At 41.4% G+C, this 22,152-nt stretch overlaps 1 protein-coding gene across 1 annotated transcript in view; it reads right to left on the bottom strand.

Moving 5' to 3' along the window:
• The window catches only part of DCC (DCC netrin 1 receptor), a 734,614-nt gene that overhangs the window by 308,754 nt on the left and 403,708 nt on the right, over positions 1-22,152 (bottom strand). The window contains exons 8-9 of the mRNA XM_087715396.1: positions 17,621-17,777; positions 1,495-1,649 (exon numbers count right to left, since the gene is read on the bottom strand). Coding sequence (XP_087571522.1) covers positions 1,495-1,649; positions 17,621-17,777 — 312 coding nt within the window. The remainder of the gene's footprint in view (positions 1-1,494; positions 1,650-17,620; positions 17,778-22,152) is intronic.

Here is a 22,152-nt window from a genome sequence, read left to right as displayed (position 1 = left end):
TAGGTTGGCAGAAGCTGGGACAAGTAATGGGAGCTCACTCCGTTATGCAGCACTAGAGATTCAAACCGCTGAACTGCTGACCTTTCTGATCGACAAGCTCAACATCTTAGCCACTGAGCTAAGGGGGAGAAAACACAGGTAGTCCTTGACTTAAAATCATCAACACAAAGCAAACCACATTCAAAAAGGTTTGCCAAAACATCTGTAAGGACTAGTCCAGGCAGTCACCTGGAGTCAAAAATTGACTTAAAAGTATGCATATGCAGACACATAACAGCATTTCAAATAGTAAGGTGTGTTTTGCTCTTAAAAAAATGTTTATTAGGAAAGGCTGAAACTGTGAGTGCCATATCATTCTAATAGGACACAGCAATGACAAACATAGAAATGTTTTACAGACTGCCCGCTGTTTGAACTACTAAACTGCAATTCAGTTAAATTACTCTGAGGTATAATTGACAGCTCTTCCTATTAAGCTTACATTAACCAATATTGATATGCTGTGCAAAATCATACACTGTTATTAAAAAGACTATCACAGTGTCTGTCATTGTGGATATGTGTAGAAATCTCTATCCCTAGACAGGTCCTCTGCTGGGAAGAGCCAGATCATCCACTACAGGTAGTCCTCGACTTATGACCACAATTGAGCCCAAATGAGACATTTGTTAAGCAAGTTTGGCTCCATTTTACGATCTTTCGTGCCACAGTTGTTAAGGGAATCACTGCAGTTGATAAGTTAGCATCATGAGGCATGGTGGCACAGTGGTTAGAGTGCAGTACTGCAGGCTACTTCTGCTGACTGCTGGCTGACTGCACTTTGGCAGTTCAAATCTCACCAGGCTCAAGATTGATTCAGCCTTCCATCCTTTTTAAGAAAATACTGGGCAGTCACTTGTCTGAAATGGTATAGGGTCTCCTGCTTGAGCAGGGGGTTAGACTAGAAGACCTCCAAATCCCCTTTCAAATCTGTTATTCTCTCTCCACCACATAGATGCTCCTGGATCTAACATTTCCCACTTTATCCATAGCATAGAATAGCGTAGAGTAGCATACCCTACCGTATCGTAGTGTACCATACAATGGTGGGTTCCTACCGGTTCAGACTGGTTTGGCCAAACCAGTAATGGTTTGGCAGCCTGGGTCACTGGAACTGGCAGCGACCCAGGTCTGCCATGCCCCTGAACTGGCCCTCCGGGCTGCGCCCTAGGCGCTGCCATCTTGTTTTTCAGTTTTTTAAATCGCACTGTGCATGCACATGTACAGCGTGCACACAAGCAAACCAGCAGTAGTGCCTGCTAGAATGCACCCTGGTACGGTACCATACCATACCATACCATACCATACCATACCATACCATACCATACCATACCATACCATACCATACCATACCATACCATACCATACCATACCACTTTACAACTATACATAAGCATATTAAAAATAACTTGCAAGAACATCAAATCCCAATTAGAACCCAATTAATGTACTTACACTCAGGTTGGGTTGCCACCTTGATGGGTTGTGAACTTTCTCCCGGTCCCCATTCATTGTATGCCACTACTCGGAAGGTATAGGTCTCTTCGGGTTTCAGATTCCCCACTGTAAGCTGGAGCAACCCAGACTGGGAGGTATTCAGTGCTCTCTCCCTAACCAAAAAGAAAAAAAAAAGGGAGAGAGCAATGCAAGAAATACAAATGTCAAGACGGGGAAAAAAAGTTCCAAAATAATGTTCTAGAACAGTGTTTCTCAACCTTGGCAACTTGAAGATGTCCGGACTTCAACTCCCAGAATTCCCCAGCCAGCGAATGCATTCGCTGGCTGGGGAATTCTGGGAGTTGAAGTCCGGACATCTTCAAGTTGCCAAGGTTGAGAAACACTGTTCTAGAAGGTTTCATAAAATCATAAGGGAGATAAAATTAAGGAATGGCTATGATGAACTGTCAAGGCTAAATAGAAGAAGAAGGACTTCCTATCTTGCTACGATCATTATCATTTTTATACCTCTTTTTATTAGGTTCTCAGTGCAGCATCTAAACAGCGAATCATCAATATCTTATGGCGTAACAGAAAAGCAAAATCTAAAGCGATAAAACAAAGATACTGACAAGCATAAACTAAAACAAAATGGATAGGAACAGGAGATTAAAGCATCAGCGAGTACTGAAAAGAAAGAAAGAAAAGAAACGCTGAAATGAAAGATAAAACAAAACCATGAGCATCTTTAATAGTTACAGAAAGAAAAATCCCCTCCCCATAACTCCTACATGACATCTGTCCAAATGTACTATTTACGACACAGCAGCTAAGGTGCTCATTCTCGCAGTTAATTGGTATGAATATTATGTACTGTTTAGAAATATATTGTTAAAAATATCAATCAACACTACTTTACCATATGTGGTAACAGTCAAATAATAAACATTTCACCAATTTTAACTGGGTGGAAATCTCTCCAGACAAGAACTCTTAGGCTTCTAGCTGTGCTGAGCACTAATAGCACAAATCCATACAGGATGAGGCTAGAATATTGTCAAGAGTTTGTTGCAGAAATCAAATCCAGAAAGCACATACAGGTAACTGATTCAGCAAGATTCATTAACTTCTCTTTATATACAATATAACATAGTGGTGGGTTCCTATTGGTTCGGACCAGTCCGACTGAACTGGTAGTGGTTTGGCAGCCTGGGTCACTGGAACTGGTTCTCATTTTTTGGATTCTGCGCATGTGCACAACCATTTTTATTGTACTGCGCATGCACGAACAGTGCACATCAAGTGTACATGTGCATGCTGCCTGTCCATGAGCAAGCCAGCAGTAGTGGCTGCCAGAACACACCACTAATATAACACATAAGTAACTATATATTACCAACAAGTGGTTCTTCAGTTTCAGATCAGAGAAGCAGAACAGTTTAGTTCTCAGCACAGACTAGTTTCAGTTTCAATTCTCAGCACGACACTCATAGCTGCAGGGCTAAGCTATGCCCTGGCTCCAAACTCCTTCATTTACAAACAGCCCTCATTGGCTGACCTTGTTACTAAGCCCTATTCATTGGCTGACCTTGTTACCATGTCTCTGCCAGTCATGAATTCTCTGACAAATACCACATGGAACAATCCATGTCTCACTGCTTCTAGTTCTATACTTGCTTCAGATCTGACCTCAATGTTGGATCTATGCTACTCAGTGTCACATTTTGGCAAATAGGATGGATGGATGGATGGATGGATGGATGAATGGATGGATGGATGATGGACGGATCTTAACTCCAATAAAGCATGCAACTGGTGAAGGACAGGGAATAATGAAGCACTTGGGAACTTCCAAATAAATTAATTCTTGCACTCACAGCTGAGCTGTGCTCAGATCCAAACTGGGAATATTCAAATGCAACTCAACGCAGAACAAATAAACAACAGATGGAAACTAATCAAGGAAAGAACCAGTCTAGAAACAAGGAGAAATTTCCTTTCCTAATTTAGAACAATTAATCAGAAGTTATGGATGCTCCACCACTGGAAGTTCACAATTAACCAATGGAACAGATTGCCCTTGGAGGTTGTGGAGCTTCATCATTTGAGACTTCCAAGAAGAGATTGGACTGCCATTTGTCAGAAATGGTGTAGGGTCTCCTGCTGGAGTGGGGGGTTGGATTAGATGACCTATAAGGTCCCTTCCAACTCTGTTAATCTGTTAAAAAAACCATTTGTTTGAAATGGTCTCTTGCTTGGGAAGGGGTTTCACTAGAAGACCTCCAATTCTGGAATTGCTTCCAATTCTGCTATTTAAAAAGGCAACTGGATACTATCAATGTGTGACAGCTTAGCCCTATTTCCATCCTTTAATTCCAAATTGTAGTCACTTTCCTGAAAAACTCACCTCATTATGTCTGTACCAATCAAAAATTCAGCTGATTTCAAACTATTATTATACAGTGGCTCTGCTAATTTCAGCCCTGGACAATTATTGGTTCTTTGAGAAAATTTTGCAAGCTAGAAGAATAACCTGCAGCCCTCATGAAAATGTATGTAAATTAAGCCACCAGATTAATTTTTAAATCTGTTTCCAGGAAATTAGTTCAGGCCACTTAGCATGGTTACTTGTCCATTTTCTTGTCCATGATATAAACACTTTTTTTTTCTGTCCTTGCTAGTTTCCCTTAAAATATATATTTTTGCAAACAGCAGCTTTGGAAAAATATTTTCCATTTGGCAAATGAAGACAATGAGAAAGCATTAAAAATATTGTGGATGCCCCTTCCTTGGATAATGATAGTTTGAAATATTTTTTAAAAGTAAAATTTGGCATTCAGAGATATTTAATATAGCTGGATACCCGTGCTCTGCTACGAAACTATGTGATCGAGTTGATAAATTGACACTTACAGCTTGAAAATTAATGAATAGTTACGATTGGCCTCTCCTCTCCTTTAGGCTTGCCCCACAGTGGCCTCTCCAATTTTATCCCCTTCTCTCCCTCAGGCTGACCCCACTGATCCTCTCCCATCTCCTTCTCTCCCTCAGGCTGGCCCCATTGATCCTCTCCTATCCCCTTCTCTCCCTCAGGCTGGCCCCATTGATCCTCTCCTATCCCCTTCTCTCCCTCAGGCTGGCCCCATTGATCCTCTCCTATCCCCTTCTCTCCCTCAGGCTGGCCCCATTGATCCTCTCCTATCCCCTTCTCTCCCTCAGGCTGGCCCCATTGATTCTCTCCTATCCCCTTCTCTCCCTCAGGCTGGCCCCACAGTGGCCTCTCCTATCTTATCCCCTTCTCTCCCTCAGGCTGGCCCCATTGATTCTCTCCTATCCCCTTCTCTCCCACAGGCTGGCCCCATTGATTCTCTCCTATCCCCTTCTCTCCCTCAGGCTGGCCCCACAGTGGCCTCTCCTATCTTATCCCCTTCTCTCCCTCAGGCTGGCCCCATTGATTCTCTCCTATCCCCTTCTCTCCCTCAGGCTGGCCCTATTGATTCTCTCCTATCCCCTTCTCTCCCTCAGGCTGGCCCCATTGATCCTCTCCTATCCCCTTCTCTCCCTCAGGCTGGCCCCATTGATCCTGTCCTATCCCCTTCTCTCCCTCAGGCTGGCCCCACAGTGGCCTCTCCTATCTTATCCCCTTCTCTCCCTCAGGCTGGCCCCATTGATTCTCTCCTATCCCCTTCTCTCCCTCAGGCTGGCCCCATTGATCCTCTCCTATCCCCTTCTCTCCCTCAGGCTGGCCCCATTGATCCTCTCCTATCCCCTTCTCTCCCTCAGGCTGGCCTCATTGATCCTCTCCTATCCCCTTCTCTCCCTCAGGCTGGCCCCATTGATTCTCTCCTATCCCCTTCTCTCCCTCAGGCTGGCCCCACAGTGGCCTCTCCTATCTTATCCCCTTCTCTCCCTCAGGCTGGCCCCATTGATTCTCTCCTATCCCCTTCTCTCCCACAGGCTGGTCCCATTGATTCTCTCCTATCCCCTTCTCTCCCTCAGACTTGCCCCCCAGAGGCCTCTTCTTATCCACTTCTGTCCCTCAGTCTAACTCCTTAACATCAGAGCATTAGTAGGAGATGATCAAACTGTGCCCGAGGGAGGGATCAAGTAGGTCATCAGTCTCGAGTCCCTTTGCGCCCGTAAGATGTCCAACCCACTTTGAATTCCTCTCTCTCTTATCTACTGCCTATTTGCTGTGACTGTTAGTAGTTCAGATTCTTGCAGAGAGCACAGGCTTGCAATAAACCTTTATATTCTTTTGAACTGCCTGGACTTCCTGATTTTGGCGCACTTGACAGATATTATTTCATTGTACTAAAGTACTTTAGGTGAGTCTCTATTTCGTCAGAAAAGTAATAGTGTTTATTTTTTTTAACAACTTGTTTTGATTGTTTTAAAAACAAACAGACAAACAAGTTAATTTCATATTGCATGGAATACTTGCTACGCCATAGATCACCAATTAATGGCCCCCAAACTAACTAATCTATTATCTGGAAAGGAGAAATGATGGCATTTTTCTTTCTTTGTTCCCGACTTCCAATATTTATTTCGTAGTCCCTCTTTAGGCTATTATTATATAAACAAAATTAAATAAGAAATGAAGCATGGCAAAAATTAAATAATTTCAAATTTGCCCAAAGAAATACTGAGTAATGGGTTAAGAGCTCAAGCAACCACAGACCATTAAATATGTGCCTGGGTGAGAATTTCTCAAAGCAAACATAGATACAAACAAGGTTTTCAGCAGTAATTCTGTCCATAATTCTTGTGGTATGCTGTGTTTTCATTGACATCAGATCTGAAACAAATGTGGTGGACCCAGCTTAATCCACTCCCCCATTCTCAAAGTTAAGTCATGCTTCGCTTCATTCTCATTACTCTCATGTGCTTACTGAAAATATAGAGGCTCTCTATGAGGACTGCAAAATACAATGGTTCAGCCATAAAGAATGTTGATAACGGAGTCCCTGGAAGGCAGGTTAACAATGCTTAACTACGCATGTCAATTGCAGAATCTGATTCCATTTGATTCCAGCCACAACCATTCATATTTATTCACCGAAGATGCTCACTTGTAGTTAATGTTGTGCAAACCAAGTGAGTGTTTTATGCTACTCGCTCCCATTGCTGGAGCTATTGTTCTCTTGTTTCGCTAGCATAGCTGCGTAGGGTGTCTTCTGAATTTTCGACAAGGACGGAATAGATAGGATTTACGAAGGCTAAGGGTGATCTATGGGCTTATGTTTATCTTTATTAAAAGCTCCTCTGCAGTTTCGCCTGGCACTTGAAAAATATCCCAGTTTGATTTTTATCCAATTTCTTTTCTTTTTTTGACCTATCACATTTCAACGTCAATATATGTGGGTGAATATGGAGGCGTGTGTATCATTCTCATGAAAAATGAACAAAGTTTTTCAACAGAACACACTATTTTGCTATAGGATTTGCTATGGTTAACAGTCGGTGTTAGTGGGGGGGCAGAGATCGTCCCCTAGGCCCCTAAATTATGGGGTGCCTCAGGGTTCGGTCTTATCCCCCCTACTATTCAACATCTACATGAAACCGCTGGGAGAGATCATCCGCAGGCACGGGATTAGATACCATCAATATGCGGACGATACTCAATTGTATCTGTCCGCCCCGTGCCAACTCAATGAAGCGGTAGATGTGATGAGCCGGGGTCTTGAGGCCGTTATGGGCTGGATGAGGGCTAACAAGCTTGTGCTCAACCCAGAAAAGACCGAGTGGCTGTTGTGTTTTCCTCCCAAAGATCTGACTAGTATACCATCACTCAGGCTGGGGGGTCAAATTGTATACCCCTCAGAGAGGGTTCGCAACTTGGGAGTCCTCCTGGATCCGCAGCTGTCATTTGACCACCACCTAACGGCTGTGACCAGGGGGACATTCGCCCAGGTTCGCCTGGTGCGCCAGTTGCGACCCTACCTGAATCGGGAGGCGCTCACAACAGTCACTCGGGCCCTAGTGATCTCCAGGCTGGAATACTGCAATGTGCTCTACATGGGGCTGCCCTTGAAGAGCATCCGGCGACTTCAGCTAGTGCAGAACGCAGCCGCGCGAGTGATTGCGGGTGTACCTCGATTCACCCGCATAACACCTATCCTCCGCGAGCTGCGCTGGCTACCTGTCGATCTCCGGATGCGCTTCAAGGTGCTATTAATCACCCATAAAGCCCTACATGGCAGTGGATCTGGATACTTGAGAGACCGCCTTCTGCCAATTACATCCCTGCGACCAATAAGATCACATAGATTAGGCCTCCTCCGTATTCCATCGGCCAGCCAGTGTCGGCTGGCAACCACAAGGAGGAGGGCCTTCTCAGCAGTAGCCCCGGCCCTTTGGAACGAGCTCCCTGTGGAGATTCGTACCCTCTCCACCGTCCAAGCCTTCCGCACAGCCCTGAAGAACTGGCTCGCCCGTCAGGCCTGGGGATAAGGATAGTTGCCCCTCCCGAATGTTGTATGGATGTTGCCTACTATTTTTAGTATATGTCTCTATTTTGTTGTCTGTATCCCCCCCTTTCCTAGTTTTATGTGAGCCGCCCTGAGTCCCCTCAGGGAAAAGGGCGGCCTACAAATTCTAATAAAATTCTAAAAAAAAAAATTCAGTGTACAGAGTTTCCAAATCCCTACATTTAGGTGATTTTTTTGTTGTTGTTTAAAGTTGTGAATTTTATTGAAAATATTGAGAACAATAGTTTGACTGACATAAAGGAGGAAAAGACAACACAAAGGTTCACTGAAGAAGCTTCTTAATGAGAAGCCAAATGTCTTCAAGGAAATATACTCACTTTTCTTGCAAGCAGTTTAGACATTAATAGCTGTGTGTTGCGTTGTTTTGAGGGGACAGCACATTTACACTGGTATACAAGCTGTATACTCACTACTTTACAAGTGTCATTTCTCCAGTGTTGTCACATGAAAAGATATACTTAAATATTTACAAAATGTGTGGAAGTATACTCACTTCTGTGATACACTGTACATATAAGTATTACTCTGTACAGAGTAAAAGAGTTTGTCAGTATATTGTTAATCAAGGTGATTAGTACTGTTCTGAAAGCAACAGGATTGTACATAAGAAGGACTAGGGGAGACATGATAGCAATGTTCCAATATCTCAGGGGTTGCCACAAAGAAGAGGGAGTCAAACTATTCTCCAAAACAGCTGAGGGTAGAATAATGGATGGAAACTAATCAAGGAGAGAAGCAACTTGGAACTGAGGAGAAATTTCCTGACAGTTAGAACAATTAATCAGTGGAACAATTTGCCTCCAGAAGTTGTGAATGCCCCAACACTGGAAGTCTTTAAGAAGATGTTGGATAGCCATTTGTCTGAAATGGTATAAGATTTCTGCCTAGGCAGGGGGTTGGACTAGAAGACCTCCAAGGTCTCTTCCAACTCTGCTATTGTATTATATTGTATAATCAATCAACAAATTGATATCTTGGGTATATTATTATACACATTATTGGGTATAATGATAGCAACATTCTGTTCTGCAAGTGCAGCCAGAGACCATAACTTATGGGGACTTAGTAGGAAAAAGTGATTATATTAGCTTCCTTTACCTCAGGAAGAGAAATCTCGGTGCCTTTACCTCAGTGAAGATACTCACAGTATATGTTTCTTCATCAAGGTCAATTAAACTACCTTGCAATGGCCTTATGAGAAAATATCTGGAGAGCAATCATATTGATTACCCTGAATTAATTTGATTTGAAGGACATTAAATTTAATTTAAATTAAATGTGAATTGTTTGTTCTGGCTATGAGTGAATCCCAAACGCTTTTCAAAGTGTGATCCCAGTATTTAATGGTTAACTGCAATTATTGTCCTAAGAAAAAAAATTAATGCAGATTTAAAGAATGTTGAAAAGTGACTGGCAGATAGGATGACTATAGTCACATTTATTTATATATTTATTCCTTCCTTCCTTCCTTCCTTCCTTCCTTCCTTCCTTCCTCCCTCCCTTCCTCCCTTCCTTCCCTCCTTTGTCATCTTGCATTCCTCACTATCTGTGATTCATGACTTGGGGAAAAAAGATGGCCCATGGGATATTATATAAGAGCCATGGTGGCGCAATGGTTAGAATGCAGTATTGCAGGCTAATTCTGCCGACTGCCAGCAGTTCGATTTTCACTGGCTCAAGGTTGACTCAGCCTTGCATCCTTCCAAGGTGGGTAAAATGAGGACCCAAATTGTTGGAGGCAATAGGCTGACTCTGTAAACCACTTAGAGAAGGCTGTAAAGCACTGTGAAGTGAGATATAAGTCTAAGTCCTATTGCTATTGTAAGTCTTCAATGAAGTATAAGAGCCAACATTGAAGATGCTGGCCTAGAAAGCAGAAGACTCTGAGTTCTAGTTCATCCTTAGACATGAAAGCCAGCTGAATGACTCTGGACCAATCAGAAAGAGACTATGATTTCTAATCCTGCCTTAGGCCTAAAAGCCAGCTAGATCACTTTGGGCCAATCACCAGGAAACGAGGAAATCTAGTCACACTTTTGGCATGAAAACTGAGTGAGTGACCTTGGGCCAACTCACCTCACAGGGTTGTTTTTGGGAAAATAGGAGGAAGGAGTATCAGCAGTGGTGGGATTCAAATAATTTAACAACTGGTTCTCTGCCCTAATGACCAGCTGGGTAGGCGGGGTTCAGTGGTCATGTGATTGGGTAGCTATGGCCAGCTCAACATCATTTATGTCGATGGGCGGTTCACCTTAGCTGTTATAAGGTAAATAAGGATTAACTGGAGAGGCAGGGCAATAAAGATTAGGCTACAAACAACACCAGAGTTTCCTTCCTACCTTCCTTACAGGATTAGACCTGTAAAGAAGAAAAAAAACCAAAATGAGATTTCTTCCAACAATCGGTTCTCAGAACTGCTTAGAAAGTTAACAACCGGTTCTCCCGAATAGGGGTGAGCTGGCTGAATCCCACCACTGTGTATCAGGTATGTTTGTTGCCTTCAGTTGTTTATTTAAAAATATATTAAAGGCAGGATATGAATAATTTTAAAAAAGCAGATATTTACAATGGTTCCTCAGTCAACCAGCAACAGTGAATTGCATTTTGGGGCTTTCAAAAATTCAGGTGATTAACCAAAAATGCAAAATGCTAATAAAATATAGTAATAATAAAAGATTATTTTAAAATGTGTTGGCAGCAAGGACATGCTGAGAAGTCATGGAGAAAATGAGAAAATTGCTAAGTAAATGAAAGATAGCTTCAAATAATGATTTAAAAACATGGAACTCTTCAGTGGCAGTTTGCATAAGAAAAGTAGAACAACATTTGTAAATGTTTCGGAGTGATAAAATGTAATTGCATCATTTTTGCACATTTAGTAGGTAGCTGACAACTGCTGCTATAATCTATTACATATCTAATTAGTTGTTTCAAGGTAAAAGAATCTTGGTAGCATTTTCTAGTTGTACAAAACTCAGATAACAGAAAAATGGGCTCATAATTGGCATTGTTTTTCTTTCCTACTTCCTCAAGCTACTTTTTACAAATGAATTTAAAAGCTATTAGAATCATTTGGCGTCTTCAGTTCCTTGTAGTCTAGAAATAAAATGTGATATACAAACAAAAGCTGATATATAGGCCCAAATATGGTTACATATATACATCTGATATATACACCAGGGGCGTGCAGTCAGGGGAGGCAGGGCCTCACCACTGTCATCATGAAAAGAAAAGAAAAAAAAAGGAAAAAGTCTGAGCTAATTGCTGCCAGAGTCACAGTGGATGACTCTGCTTAGTGCTTAACTGTTTAAAAAAGCCTCTTAAAAAAGTGCCCTCTGCAGGAGGAGGCGAGAGAACCACGTGCCTCACACTCTGTTCTTCATATGTTTTAGCCTCCAGTTCTCTAATCATCTTTATTGCTCTTCTCTGCACTCTTTCTAGAGTCTCCACATCTTTTCTACATGTTAATACTGTACATAACTTTCCCTTAGAGCTTAGGGAGGCTTAGAGTGCAGTAACAGAGACGTTATCTCTGAAACAGACTTAAGTTTTGGGGATGGAAGGAAATCCATGTTATAGGAATGCTTCAGGAAAGTAATAATGCATAGTTAACTGTTTTGCAGTTAGTCTCAAGTCACCAAAATCTCCAAGGTGCTATTGCATCTTTCTAAGAAAACAGAACAACAGAGTTGGAAGGAACCTTGGAGGTATTCTAATCTAACCCTCTGCTCAAGCAGGAAACCCTATACCAGGTTTTCTAGGTTCTCTAATCTATTCTTAAAAATCTTCAGCACCCACAATTTCTGGAGGCAAGTCATTCCACTGGTTAATTGTTCTAACCATCAGGAAATTTTTCTTAGTTCTGTTCTGACCGAGGCTTCCCACACAGCACAAAGCCACTGGTTAATTGTTCTAACCATCAGGAAATTTCTCTTAGTTCTGTTCTGACCGAGGCTTCCCACACAGCACAAAGCCACTGGTTAATTGTTCTAACCATCAGGAAATTTCTCTTAGTTCTGTTCTGACCGAGGCTTCCCACACAGCACAAAGCCGAGTCCTTGTCCTGATAATATTTAATTTACAGTGAATTCCTCTCCAGCCAAGTCTTTCCTCTCCCACAGTCTTTCAAGATAGTTCACAATTACTGACCTTTATCAGGTTTGGAGACTGGCCAGGCCGATATCTTTCAGACACCACAATACTTGGCAAGAATGCATCTCCTGCAAACACCCCTCCCCTTTCGCTCCTCTTTTATTCCCTATGGGAGGGGCCATTCACCGTCCACCTGTGTCTTTACTCCCAAGTTGACCCTTGTTCCTTAGCTGTTCCCTTTATCTGGCAACTCTGCATATGCACACACTGGGAACAGGCTCCAGCTGTTTGTCTGCCTCACTGATGTCTGACTCCAAAGGCAGCTGGTAACTGAAATACGGCTCTGGCCCCCGCTCTGCCTCCAGTACAGAGCCCTCATCAGAGCCTTCCCCAGACTCCAGGACTGACCCATGTTCCTCCCCAACTTCCTCATTGTCCAAATCTGCTGCCAGCTCTGCTGGTCACTAGTGGGCCACAACAAGTTCTATGTTGGTTAAACACTATTGGTTTAAGCGTTCAAAGGTTTTCTTCTAAAAATCACACACTCTCACGCCACTGACCCTGATGGCTATGTCTGATGGAGTTGAAGTCCTGAACTTATGAAGGGCAGAAGCTTTGAGGGAGATGTCATAGGGCTTTAACAACCCAGGCATGTAAAAGGGCTGGAGTCATGTCACAGAATGATGCCATGCCAGTCATGGGAAAACTGTCAAAATCACTGTTATTCTGCAACACCAAGAACCATCCAGTTCTCAGGAGTTCCAGTAATTTGTATGACAATTTCTGTGCCTGCCTCAGGTTAATGTCAGATCCGCTGTTATTATAAAGAGAAAAATAGCTCTTTTGTAAAAAAAATAAATGTATAAAAAATAAATGACTCAGTATTCTACTCAAACACTTAAAGGAAACTGCATTTTGTTTGTTCACGCTGAAAGCCTGAAAGTTCAAAGACCTGAGGCTGTCATCACCACCGTATAAAGTCTTAAATCGGTGTTTTTCAAAGTATTTTTTTTAATTAAATGTGGCATTTTAAGCCCAATGTTTAGTGCTTATACCCTCTAGCTAAATGGATGATGATACTCCTTAAATAAATAGACTCTACTAAGGAAATATACTGTGTTTTATATTGATTATTTCATGCAAATGTTTGCATAGTAAAACCATTTATTCTAACCCCTCCTCTCTACAATCATAACCGAGTTTAAAATATAGCTATATTAGAAGATACTATTTAAACCAGGGGTTTTCAAGCTTGGGAAATTTAAGACTAGTGGACTTCAACTCCCAGAATCCCTCAGCCAACATGGCTGGCTAGGAAATTCTGGGAGTTGAAGTCTTTAGGTCTTAAAGTTCCTAAACCTGGACACCCATGATTTAAACAATTGAAAAGTTTTCAACTGTTTTAAATCGTGGGGATCTAGGTTTGGCTTCTTTAGATTTAAAAAAAAATACTTTGCAAAATAATTGACATATCTGACTATGACTAAAGGTTGAACTTGGTTTGTATTTGAATGGAAGCAGCGGTGAGATTCCAAATCTTTTCCTACTGGTTCTATGAGAACTTGCTTTGCGCGCATCTGCAGCACTCAAAGGCCTCCTTGGGTGTCAGCACTGATGAGCTGAGCTGTTGTTTAGCTCAGCTGAGTTGCGGCAATCTGCTCTGCTGCATGAATCAGCTGAGCTAAAAAAAACAAGGGAATATAGGACAGAGTGACAGGGGTGGGAGGGCGGGGTTAACCAGAAGTGGCATTTGCCAGTTCTCCGAACTACTCAAAATTTCCACTACCGGTTCACCTGAACCAGTCCAAAGCAGCTGAATATTACCTCTGAATGGAAGCAAGGAGAAAATACCATATTTTCCGATGTATAAGGCGACTGGACGTATAAGACGACCCCCTACTTTCAGGGGCCCACAAGCCGGCTGAAATCCTCCGCACGGCTGGGCCTCCGTAGTTTGAGCTCAGTGCCTTCCTCCTCCAGACCACCAGCCAGACCTTACTAAGCCATACCAGCACTCATCCATCCACATGCCCAGGCGAGGAGCGCCGAGGTTATTGATTGAAAGGCCGGTGTCTGTGCTGGTGGTGGCACGGCTTTTTGCTTAGTGGCATTGCTTTTTCTTTTCTTTTGGTTTTTTTGGTATGGCCTTTCTTATACCCGGCATATAAGACGACCCCTGATTTTTAAAATATTATTTTTTTGGTTAAAATGTTGTCTTATACACCGGAAAATATGGTACTTCAGTAGTGTTTCACATAGCCGTGAATTCAAATAGAACTGAGTTGAAGTTGAAGTTGACACTTTCCCTATTTTTACCTGCCTGCCATCCTAACATTGATGGATCTCTAACTCTTCACAATATTGCTCAGAAAGGAATCTGCCATTGATGGATTTGGCAGGTAGAGATTCCAAGGTTAGAGACTCATGATACAGGGCAGGTAATTATAACTGGTGAATTATTGAAAACACAAAGTTGTGCGAAGCACCAAGGTTCTGTAGGATGTTCTACTATGATGAGACACTTGACTTCATGTCAAAAATTGGTTGGGGCAAATTGACCTCGCTGAGTTAGCTTGTCTTTACAAATAGGATTTCTCTGCATGGGTGCGGATGGAGATTTGTCCTATAACTAATTATCTCTTAGTGGACTTTTAACCTCCTTGCCTTATGAAGAGGTTTCAAAACTAGGAGACTTTCTTAACTACTTGTTAACTTCTCCTTGGCATCTGATGCTAGTATTGCCATGTTTAGATCACTTGCAGTGTTGATAACCTTATCTAGAATAGAATAGAGTAATAGCAGTATAGCAGTTAGACTTATATACCGCTTCATAGGGCTTTCAGCCCTCTCTAAGCGGTTTACAGAATCAGCATATCGCCCCCACAATCTGGGTCCTCATTTTACCCACCTCAGAAGGATGGAAGGCTGAGTCAACCCTGAGCCGGTGAGATTTGAACCGCTGAACTGCTGAACTAGCAGTCAGCTGAAGTGGCCTGCAGTACTGCACTCTACCCACTGCGCCACCTCGGCTCTAAGAGAGTTGGAAGGGACCTTGGAGGTCTTCTAGTCCAACCCCCTGCTTAGGCAGGAAACCCTACACCACTTCAGAGAAATGGTTGTCCAACATCTTCTTAAAAACTTCCAGTGTTGGAGCATTAACAATTTCTGGAGGCAAGTTGTTCCACTGATTAATTGTTCTAACTGTCAGGAAATTTCTCCTAAGTTCTAAGTTGCTTCTCTCCTTGATTAGTTTCCACCCATTTCTTCTTGTCCTACCCTCAGGTGCTTTGGAGAATATTTTGACTCTCTCTTCTTTGTGGCAGCCCCTGAGATATTGAACGACTGCTATCATATCTCCCCTAGTCCTTCTTTTCATTAAACCAAACATACCCAGTTCCTGCATCCGTTCTTCATATGTTTTAGCCTCCAATGCCCTAATCATCTTTGTTGCTCTTCTCTGCACTCTTTCTAGAGCCTCACCATCTTTTTTACATTGTGGCGACCAAAGCTGGATGAAGTATTCCAAGTGTGGCCATACCAAGGGATCGTAAAGTGATATTAATACTTCATGCAATCTTGATTCTATTCCACTGTTTATGCAGCCTAGAACTGTGTTGGCTTTCTTGGCAGCTGCTGCATACTGCTGGCTTATATTTAAATGGTTGTCCACAAGATCCCTTTTGCAGTTACTTCTATTGAGCAAGGTACCACATATACTTTATGTGCATTTTGTTTCTCTTGCCTAAATGTAGAACTTTACTCTTTTTATCATTGAATTTCATTTTATTAGATAGTGCCCAATGTTCAATGTCCCTCAAGATCCTTCAGTAAAGATACTGATACTTAACTTCTGAGTGTTGGCTATTCCTGCCAGCTTGGTATCATCTGCAAATTTGATGAGTTCCCCATCTATCCCCTCGTCGAAGTTAATAAGTACCAATTTCATTCAACTGTTGCCCCTCCTGCTATTTCCTAGCAACCTACTACACAACCATCCTTTTCTCTCCTGAAAAATTATATACACCTTATGAATATATCCACATATTACATTTCACTCAAGAAAATGTAATTAATCTTCCTAATTTCAAGATATTTATTATGACATAGAAGGCCCTGAACTTAAGGCATCTTCACTTTTGCAAACCTGTCAATTATTGACATTGTTTGGGGAAGTCTTATTGCAAGTCTTCAAGAATCACAGAGCATCAACTGGACTTCACTCTGGGTTTACAGAATGGGACATGCCTTCTGAAATACTTTTTTCCCTCAAGTGTGTGTAGCACCTATTTTTACATCTTTTAGGTTAAAGATCCATTTATATTTTCTGTACTATCACTGGATGGTTTTTGTTCCTAATTCCATCATCTCCCATAATTTAGCATTCTTATATTTTATATTTTGTTCCTGGTTCATTTCACGTACACAAACACACATAATGACCGCATGCTAACTACATGAAAGGTATGATTAAAAATAAAGCAGAGAAGGAGAATCTGTTCTAGAGCAGTTGAAACAGAATATACACATACATAAACATTAAATATCTATCTATCTATCTATCTATCTATCTATCTATCTATCTATCTATCTATCTATCTATCTATCATCTATATCTATCTATCTATCTATCTATCTATCCATCTATCATCCATCCATCCATCCATCCATCCATCCATCCATCCATCCATCCATCCATCCATCCATCTATCTATCTATCTATCTATCTATCTATCTATCTATCTATCTATCTATCTATCTATCTATCTACAGTATCTATCTATCTATCTATCTATCTATCTATCTATCTATCTATCTATCTATCTATCTATCTATCTATCTATCTATCTATCTATCTATCTATCTATCTATCTATCTATCTATGGTATCTATCTATCTATCTATCTATCTATCTATCTATCTATCTATCTATCTATCTATCTATCTATCGTTTATCGTCCAATTCATTCATTCATTCATTCATTCATTCATTCATTCATTCATTCATTCATTCATTCATTCATTCATTCATTCTGTCTGTCTATCTATCTATCTATCTATCTATCTATCTATCTATCTATCTATCTATCTATCTATCATCTATCTATCTATCTATCTATCATCTATCTATCTATCTATCTATCTATCTATCATCTATCTATCTATCATCTATCTATCTATCTATCATCTATCATCTATCTATCTATCTATCTATCTATCTATCTATCTATCTATCTATCTATCTATCTATCTATCTATCCTCCAATTTTATCTATCCTCCAATTATGTCTGTCTGTTTATCTATCATCTATCATCTATCTATCTATCTATCTATCTATCTATCTATCTATCTATCTATCTATCTATCTATCTATCTATCATCATCATCATCATCATCATCATCTAACAATCAATCATCTATCTATTGCATCAATCACAAGGTAACTTGGCTTATAAAATTCATGCAGATCACAGAATCTGAATTTCCTTGGTAAAGAAGCAGCCCCCCCCCCACCTTGCGCCCCATGTCTTTAGAGGTATCCAACATGATCCAGACCTACCTCTTGATGCTGTCTCTGGAAAAATAGACTGCATAGGTCTGAATGTTCCCTTTGGCCTCTGCAGGGGGGCGCCAGCTGAGACGGACAAATCGGCTGGAGACCAAGACAGGGACCACGTCTCGGGGAGCAGAGGGAAGGATCCTGGAACTTGGGATAGCTAAAGAAGGGGAAGGAGAGGAATTCATCAGGCAGACAGATGGTGTGGGGGTTGCAGGGTGGGAGGGAAACACTGTCATAGGTACAACTAACATTTCAGAAAACACAGGGCTAGATAAATCAACTGTGGCCAGGATAAACACAGGGAAAGAGAGAGAAAGAGATTTAAAAAAAAAACTAGCCATAAAACCTCTCCTTTAAAAGCATCAACAATTCATTTTTTTACAAAGCTATAGATTAGGTAAAGGTTCCCCTCACACATATGTATAGTCATTCCCAACTCTACGGGGCGTGGGTTGCTCATCTCTGTTTCAAAGCCAAAGAACCAACACTGTCTGAAGATGTATCCATGGTCAGGTGGCCAGCATGACTTATTGGCAAAGGCGCACGGAACGCTGTTACCTTCCCACCAAAGGTGATACCTATTTTTCTACTTGCATTTTTACATGCTTTTGAACTGTTAAGTTGGCAGAAGCTGGGACAAGTAACAGGAGCTCACTCAGTTACGTGGAGCTAGGGATTTGAACTGCCAAACCGCCGTCCTTTCTGATCGACAAGCTCAGTGTCTTAGCCACTGAGCCACCACATCCCCTTATAGATTAGCCTTTGTATAAACATCTTCCTCTTTTTACTAACACTTTTCTGATTAAGAAAAGTGTTAGTAAACACTTTTTGCACCTCAGGGCCACCATAGCTGAGCTGCAAAAAACTGAATATTAGATGACAATCAAGAAACACAAATCTGTCTGTTGGATTGTCATTTAGTAGATTTGTAGATTCTGCAGTGCAGGTATGGTAACACTTTAAGCATTCACAAGTTTAATCACGCTTTTCTGTTACTTTGGTTCTTTATAATAAAATTATTACCCAATTTTACACTTGGGATCATTACATCACAGTTTCTTTTAAGAAAGAGAATATAACTGTCATCACATAACATTTCTGTAAGTGTATTTAGCCACATTAGATTTTGGCAAGCTATTTATAGGTAGCCCTCAAATTACAACCATAATTGGGATCAACGTTTCCTTTGCTGAGCAAGGTGACTGTTAAGTGAGTTGATTTTGCCCAATTTTATGGCTTCTTTTGCCATTAAATGAATCACTCAGTTCAGTGGTGGGATTCAAAAAAATTTAATTCAGGTTCTGTGGGCATGGCTGGGTGGGTGTGGCATGACTTGGTGGGTGTAGTTTGGTGGGCGTGGCAGGGGAAAGGATACTGGAAATCTCCATTCCCTCCCCACTTCAGGGGAAGGATACTGCAAAATCCCCATTCCCTCCCAATCAGCTGGGACTCAGGAGGCAGATAATAGATGGGGCGGGGCCAGCCAGAGGTGGTATTTACTGGTTCTCTGAACTACTCAAAATTCCCACTACCAGTTCTCCAGAACTGGTCAGAACCTGCTGAATACCACCTCTGACTCAGTTGCCAACAATTCCATTGGCTTCTTCCATTGACTGCTTGTTGGAAGCTGTCAAGGTCAATCACATGACCTCTGGATATCCTTGTAGATACATGTGGGTTGCCAAGCACTTGATTTTTTTTTCACATGACCACAGGGATGCTGTAAGTAGAAGGACTGGTTGTAAGTTACTTTTTTTCAGTGACGTAACATTGAATGGTTACTAAATGGATGTTTGTAAGTCGAGGACTGTCCTCATCATACAAATAGTTTGCCTTAAAAATAGTGACAGTTCTATTCCTAAGAATCCAAAGATTAGGATGCAACCCAGAATTCTTAGCCATTCTTATGTCTTCCCAGTTTCACAGGTAATGACATGCAAATATCTGAAGATGAGAGCACATCACAGGTAGCTTGGGTTACAGTAACATCACACCACAGAGGCAACATAATAAATAAAAATAAAAAAGAACAACATTGTAAAGGAAAAGAAAGCATTAAAATCCTTCCCAAAGTATTGTGAAATAAATGGATTTTTCACAAGTAAGCAATTGAAGAGGGGCAATATTTGAGAAAACAGTCATACTTGTAAGACTGAAGTTTGTTATGTAGAATGTATTTATTACAATCATGTGTATATTTGTAGGCTAAGGAGCTTCCAAGCAGCATAAATTATCAGAAATGGAAAAAAAAATAGTAAATATTTAAAAACAAATAAACTGCAGTCTTTGAGAATCCTTTGGCTATGACACTTGACAGTAATTTGAGGAGTGGAAGAGAAATGTCCCCTTGGGTTGACAAGTTTATATTTTATATATTTGTTTATTTATTTATAAAAGCCATCCAGTCAAAGCTGAACAAGCTTTTTGGATGAGATGTGAAATGTCTTCAAAGAAAATAAAGGAAGTCCAGTTGCCTCTTGAAAAAGCACTTTTTGGGACGGCTGTGACCTGGATGACTGAGAATCTCCATGGAAGTTTATTTATTCAATTTATTACAGCAGCTCATCTCAGCCAAACAGCCCTGGATAATTTAGAATTCTAAAACTATGAAACAGTTTTAATAGTTACAAACAATAAAACAATGGTTTTTTCCTCTCACATATGTGCTGGTCATTCCTGACTCTAGGGGGTGGTGTTCATCTCCATTTCAAAGCCAAAGAGCCTGCACTGTCTGAAGACATCTCCATGGTCATGTGGCTGGTATGACTAAATGCCAAAGGTGCACAGAACACTGTTACCTTCCCATCAAAGATTGTTCCTATTTTTCTACTTGCATTTTTACATGCTTTCAAACTGCTAGGTTGCTGGGACAAGTAACGGGAGCTCACTCCATTACACAGCACTAGGGATTCGAACCGCCGAACTGCTGACTTTTTTGATTGACAGTGTCTTAGCCACTTAGCCACTGTGTCCCTTTAATAAAATAATAAAAACATACAAAAATAACCAGCTATCAGTAAAGCCAAAAATGGGGCTCTTAACACTCTGAACCCCAGGTGTATATAACCAAAGTTTTAAAGCCAAATGAAAAGGCCAAGGTTATTTCTGAGGGGAGGATATTCTACAAAGAAGGGGCTACAACAGAGAAGGCCCATCTTCTAGTTTTCCTTCTCTTTCTGCCTTCAGGGAAATAGTCGTCATGGCTTTATAGGAGTGAAGATGAACAAATCCATAGGAATAGGCCTCTATGGTTGTATTGAAGATTCTTATGGCAGTTGAGGATTGTTGATTGTTTCTTGCTTCCAGCAACAGTGGAAGGAAGCAAGAGGCATTTTATTCTGCTCATCTTGGGGGATATAAGTCATAACTAACATTATATACCAGTATTGGCGAACCTTTTCAGCACTGACTGCCAAAATGGGAGCAGGCATGCACATGTGCTGAAAACCGAAAGAGCATGTGCATGCCGGGAAGATGAACTTCCAGTTTCCAGTGCATGCATGCGCACTGGCCACCTGGTCTTCAGGTGTGCATGCGCACCAGAAACTGGAAGACTAGGTGGCCGGCGCATACTCGTACGCCACAAACTCACCCCATTCCTAAGAGGTCTGTAAAGGGGGGGGGCATGCATCAGTGCATCAGCATGCCTACCGTCCCCGTCTTACTGTCCCCATATATCTGTATTTACTTCCTTTGTTCATAGCATAGTCTTTATTGTCATTGTACAAAATAAATGCAACAAAATATTTTCCTGTGGGAAGATTAATTTTTTTCCCCAATCTATGCATCATAGAGATTGTAGAATTAGATCAATGAGTTCTGAAGTTGTTGTTTTTTTCTCTTTGAGCACAATTAAAAAGTACAAAAGAAATCTAAGTATAAATTACAATGCAAATCCAGCGTGACCCGACAAAATGAATGACAAAACTGCACCCGACTAAACCGTGTCGCCAAAACCGCGGCGTCATCAACGCGGCGACAACAGCGCGGCGACAACAGTGCGAAGACAGAAGGGCACTTTACAACAGCGCATCGACAGAAAGCCGATTTAACTTAAGGTAAGGGTTAGGTTTAGGGTTAGGTTTAGGTTTAGGTTTAGGTTTAGGGATAGGTTTAGGGTTAGGTATAGCGTTAGGTTTAGCGTTAGGTTTAGCGTTACATTTAGGGTTAGGGTTAGCGTTAGGGTTAGGTTTAGTTTTACAGCGCGCTTTTGTCGGCGCGATTCAGCGCTAATTCATTGGAGCGCTTTAGAACACATGGTTTTGTCACCGCGGTTTAGTCGGGCACGGTTTTGTCGTTCGCCCTTTTGTCGGTGAACCCAAATCCAGAAGAGTCATTGAGTCTCTTTCTCTGATAATACAAAAAAATTGTCTGCTACAACATCCTGCCTGTCAATGACCACTTAGGCTTCTACCTCAATAATACATGGGCAAACTATTGATATAAACTCAAGGTAAAGTGCTTCAAACTTTATTGCAGAAAGTACGGCTTCAGCAACAGAGTGGTCAACGCCTGGAATGCTCTACCTGACT

The sequence above is a fragment of the Thamnophis sirtalis genome, unplaced genomic scaffold (genome assembly GCF_051295495.1).
Source record: "Thamnophis sirtalis isolate CommonGarterSnake01/CBP01778 unplaced genomic scaffold, rThaSir2_p1.2 scaffold_5, whole genome shotgun sequence".
NCBI lineage: Eukaryota > Metazoa > Chordata > Lepidosauria > Squamata > Natricidae > Thamnophis > Thamnophis sirtalis.
Note: the sequence above shows the minus strand (reverse complement) of the source record. Positions and strands in the feature narration are given on the sequence as shown.